Source organism: Lathyrus oleraceus, chromosome 1 (genome assembly GCF_024323335.1).
Source record: "Lathyrus oleraceus cultivar Zhongwan6 chromosome 1, CAAS_Psat_ZW6_1.0, whole genome shotgun sequence".
Taxonomy (NCBI): domain Eukaryota; kingdom Viridiplantae; phylum Streptophyta; class Magnoliopsida; order Fabales; family Fabaceae; genus Lathyrus; species Lathyrus oleraceus.
The window spans coordinates 429,177,233-429,182,078 of record NC_066579.1 but is presented as its reverse complement, the minus strand read 5'-3'; the positions used below and the strand labels follow the sequence as shown (position 1 = coordinate 429,182,078).

The 4,846-nt window shown below is 32.9% G+C and overlaps 1 protein-coding gene across 1 annotated transcript; it reads left to right on the top strand.

Moving 5' to 3' along the window:
- The first annotated feature begins 2,751 nt into the window (after window positions 1–2,751).
- Window positions 2,752–4,350, top strand: LOC127115865 (uncharacterized). Its single transcript, XM_051047294.1, has 2 exons — window positions 2,752–3,320; window positions 3,890–4,350. The coding sequence occupies exons 1-2, from the start codon at window positions 3,081–3,083 to the stop codon at window positions 4,085–4,087; spliced, it is 438 nt and encodes a 145-aa protein (XP_050903251.1). The 5' UTR covers window positions 2,752–3,080; the 3' UTR covers window positions 4,088–4,350.
- Window positions 4,351–4,846: the final 496 nt, after the last annotated feature.

Genomic DNA, 4,846 nt, shown 5'->3' with positions numbered 1-4,846 from the left:
CATTCTTATTTCCGCTTTAAGCGCTCAAGTGTTCTACTCAATTTCACAACATACGAGTCATAAAGGTATGTGGAACACTCTCTAAACTCTCTATTAGGGAATAAATGACGTCAAGGATTCTAAAATCAATATGTTTGCAGAGGAGTTTGAACAATTTCGTATGGAACACGAAGAATATGTGGATTCCATGCAAACTAGATTCTTCTATTTAATCAACAAACTAAGCAATTTGGGTAAAACATTTTCTAACAAAGATTGTACTAACAAAATATTGAGACCTATGTGAAGGGAGTGGAAATCAAAGTTCACTTCTATAAAAGAATCAAATTATCTTAGTACTTTAGATATTACAAAATTGTTTGGAAAGTTAGTTGAGCATGAGAATGAGTTGAAACGACTCGCCGATAGTGAACTAAGGTCGAAAAAGAAAGTGAAAGGTAAATAAGAGAAACAAGAACTTTCTTTGAAATCTTCATCTTCAAAAGGGAAAAACTCAAAGTAAGAAAGTGACATCTCTGACGAAGAAGCTTCCAAAAAGGAATATGTGGATTTATTCATTAGACGCTACAATAGATATATAAAGAGAAACAACCTCAAGATTACTGACAAAGGTCTAGTAAATTTTAGAAATACTCGTTCATCTAAGAAAGATCACAAGAAAAGTGATGATGATATGACGTGTTACGACCAATGTGTTAAAAACCGAACCGAGCCGAACCGGCCGATTCAACCAGTTGGATCGGGAATCGGAGATGAACCCGGTTGGGTCAATCTTTTAAAATCATTAGTGGGTCAAAACCGAAAAAACCGAATTGAACCGTCCAAAACCATTCAAACCTATCACCTTAAGATTTTGGGTGAGTATGCGGTGTGTCTCTTACAAAGGTGTGTTGATCTTAAAGAAAAGCCCTCAAAGTGTAAAAGCTCCCTCGTGTTGACCACTTGATTTATAGCCTCAACAAAAATGAAGTGGTGCCGATTCATAGAGTTCTAGGACTTGACTCTTAAATTCTCATGAAAAGGATATGAGATGCAATATCTTATTTAATGTGTCATATTGATAATTTGATCAATGATACCGAGGTTTTATGTGTGAGTTATGCACGCTTGTTCTAATGAATAATTAGTTGAAAATTTGTCTATCAATTTATTTAGGGATGAGTGAAAATTTAACTTACAAAGTAATTGTTCAAATTGTAAGATACCTTTATCTGAAAACATGAAATTCCTTGAATAATAAATTTAGATATATTTTAAAAATGGTAGGGGATTCTTGGAGAAAATTCTAAAATATTTAATTGATAAATAATAGTGATTAAATTAATTTTATGAATCATTTAAATTATAAATGACTATGTGTTGTACTAATTAAGGCTTTTGATATTGACACGAAGTTAACAGGCTCAACATTTGAATGGGACATTTTTTGGTTTTATTTGTTAAAATGACAAAGTAAATGACTAAAAGTTGCATTAACTAAATAAAAGAAATTTACAATTCCAGCTAAAATAACAGAATTTTAAAATTCCCCCTCACTACATCCCTCTCATCGTGCGTGTGTTCCTCTCAGATCACTCTCTCCCTTCGCTCTCTCACCGATTTTGATTTCACTCTTTCAGAACTCATTTTCATTTCACGTATGTTGCATCCCTTTTCCTTTTTATGATCTTCAAACCCTAGTTTCTCAATTCCTCTCTGAAATCTGAATCGTCGCTAATGTGAACTTATGTTGGTGTTTTAGAATTTATGAATGCTTATTTGAATCATCATCTGATACTCTACTTTCTTGATGTAAATCTAAGTGCATATTTGGTTTAGAGTTAGGAAGAGCCAAAAGCAATTGATTCTATCTTCAGAATTCATTCTATTTGAAGCTAGAATCTTATAGTTTTTTAGTTTAGAAGTGATTTTTACATTGAAGTTTTTTAGTTTAGACGTGATTTTTACATTGAAATTCGTTGTTCAACTCACATTTACATTGAACGTATCTAAACATAAATCACTTTATATATTTTTAACCAGAATCAATTATATAAAATCAATTCATTCATAATCAATTATCCTCGCAATCAATTCATTCATAATCAATTATCCTCACCGCTTCATGAAAAATCTATGTAGCATTGACACCTCTGAAAAACGATGTGTCCGTGTCCGTATCAGTGTCGGACACCTGTACCGACACTTATCATTACGTTTAATTTATTCATTTTTTCAAATTATTATAGATATCGCCGTGTCGCTTTTAGTTTCAAAATTGTTATATATTCTCAATGTATGTATAAGAATGATTAACTTGATTATTGATTGCTTATATCTAATCTTCATAAACCATGTTATTGCATCCCTAATAGAGACTAAATTTCAAAGTGTAAGGTTGAATTTGTAGGTAAAGTAACATACTGCTATGGACATGTTTGAACTTTTGGGAATATACTAGAAATTTGATTATTGTGGCTGATAAGGAAAAACGACTATTAGGTGATGTAATAGGTTTTAAAGCACTAAGTAACATAGTTATGGGTATTTTATTTATTGAAAGTAAAGGGAACTGGGAACTCACTGCAAAATTTTACATTCTACTAATATATTTGAAGGGTATACTGATTTTTTTAAGGAATTCGTTAGTACATTTGGATTTGATATGAGATTGATGATTTATTTTGGTCCTCTCCATAAGCTCAGTATGTGGAACTGAATTCTACTAGTAAAAGGACAGTGAAATAAAAAGGAATGGAATGATCATTTAGTTATTAAATAAGATAATTCAACGAGATTCTAGGTTCACTTTTCATTTTTGCATTGATGATGCCTTGCTTCTATGCATCTTGCTATATAATTCACAGTCATCTCAAATTAAGAATGTTATCTCAGGGGAGGGACTATTATCTGTTTTATTTGGATTTGTTGGGTATATAAGAGTGGTGACCCATATGTCTGCTCACTTGATTTCAAGAAATGGATTATAGTTTAGTCGATGCAAGAAATTTGAGCCGCAAGACAAGGGGAAAAAGAAAGATAGAAGCAATGTTGGGGATGAAAAAGAGGATGTAAGAGGTTACTTCACATGGAATTTGGACATGGAGCGTGTTTTAGCTGATGGAGTATGGAAAACACTAGCATACAATGCTGTGGCCGGTGTTTTGTCTACACGCTTTAATGTTAAGCTTAACGAAGAGAACATCAAAAACCACATCAAACTTTGGCGAATATGGTATAGGATAGTCGGTGTTATTCTCGGTCAAAGCGGGTTTGATTGGGATGACACAAAGTGCATGATTACCGTCAAAGACGAAAATGCATGGGATGAATATGTCAAGGTATTCTCACCTTTTACTGCTGATATTTTTTTTTCTTATATCAAGTTGAATTTTCATGTCAAGTTTTTGATGTTGGTTTGATTTGTTCTTAGTATATGTTGTGAAATGATAACACATGTGCTAGCTGTTGCACTTTGATTTGAGTTGTGATTTACTACATACTGCAATAACTCAGATTGGCTTTTATTTTATATTTCTGTCATGTTGATACATACTTGATTGAGTGAGCAATGTATAGTTGTTTGAGACTAGTGAGCTCCATGCATGAATGGATATCTCTTAGCACATAAACTAGGACTCGTTCAAATGCTCGGTGCCCTGTCATACTTAGAAGAAAAGTGGTTGACAGTAGAGGATCTGCACTGCAGTATACTCATACATTTGGTGCTGATTGTTTGGTTACTATAGAGATAATGCAGCCAACATTTTTATATTTAACAGGTTTTGAGTAAAGCGGCCGAGTTAGTTCAACAATTAGTCAGATCATGCTTAGTTTGCTTTCTTTGCGTTATACATCCGCTCATTAATGATTCCTGTAGTGATTATTATTGTTTTCTTTTGTTTTTAAGTTGCATGAAGAAGCCAAAAGATTCCGATTTATGGTCATTCTGAATTGGAATGACATTGTAGATATATGTGCGAAAGATAGGGCAAGTGGAGTTCAAGTAGAACATGCATTTGATGTGGATGATGTCAGGAGCAAAGAAGTAAGTATAGATGAAGAAGGTTCCACAACAAAGAAAAAAATGCAATGTACTCTGTGCTAAAGACAAAGAGGGAATGATAACTCTATGAGAGAATTGGCTGAGTCATTGAAAGATTTTGTGCAAGTTAGTAGAAAAAGAATGGAAGGAAATGCTTGAGAAATGGTGCAAGAAGTGTTGAATGAAATGAAGATGTTTCGATTTTGATGACACTCTACGTTATAAAGAAATAAATTGGTTGATTGATAATCGGAACAAACTAGCCGTTCGCAAAGCTCTTCCGTTGAGTGAGAAGAAGAATTATCTATTTGCTTCTATGTATTGAGACCAAGGTAATTTTTTTATGCCTTTTTATTTATTATAGTTGCTTATATATTAAAGTAAGATAGAACTTTATAACTTAAGATTTTTGGTCTGTGCAGTAGATGAATGATTTTAGTATGAAAGCTTGAGTTGAACTCTGGAGTCATATTGTAGAGTTGGCATTTGTTGTAAAAATTACTACATTTCGTAGCTTATACTTAAGTATAATAATAGACGCTCTCGCGGTAGATATTTGATATATGCTTGTTTATGTTGACGCCTTTTATAATACAAAAACAATTGTTTAGACTTATCTGATAAAAAACAATCATATCATAGGACTAAAGAGATGAAAGGTTAATTCAACACATTTAAGAATATCGTAGAGACGTAAAGTATGCAAGGCACCTTTTAAATAATAGAAGAGAAACAAAGGATTTTGAGCTAAGTTGATGTCGGTTTATGACAAGTTGGCTGTAGGCTTTTACTGTTTATCAGGACTGTCTTTGAGGGCGTGCA

Excerpts from the sequence above, each read along its gene's own strand:
- LOC127115865 (XM_051047294.1), top strand. The coding sequence starts at position 3,081 with ATGGAGCGTGTTTTAGCTGATGGAGTATGGAAAACACTAGCATACAAT. Across the intron at positions 3,321-3,889 it reads CATGGGATGAATATGTCAAG|TTGCATGAAGAAGCCAAAAG; the intron begins GTATTCTCACCT and ends TTTGTTTTTAAG.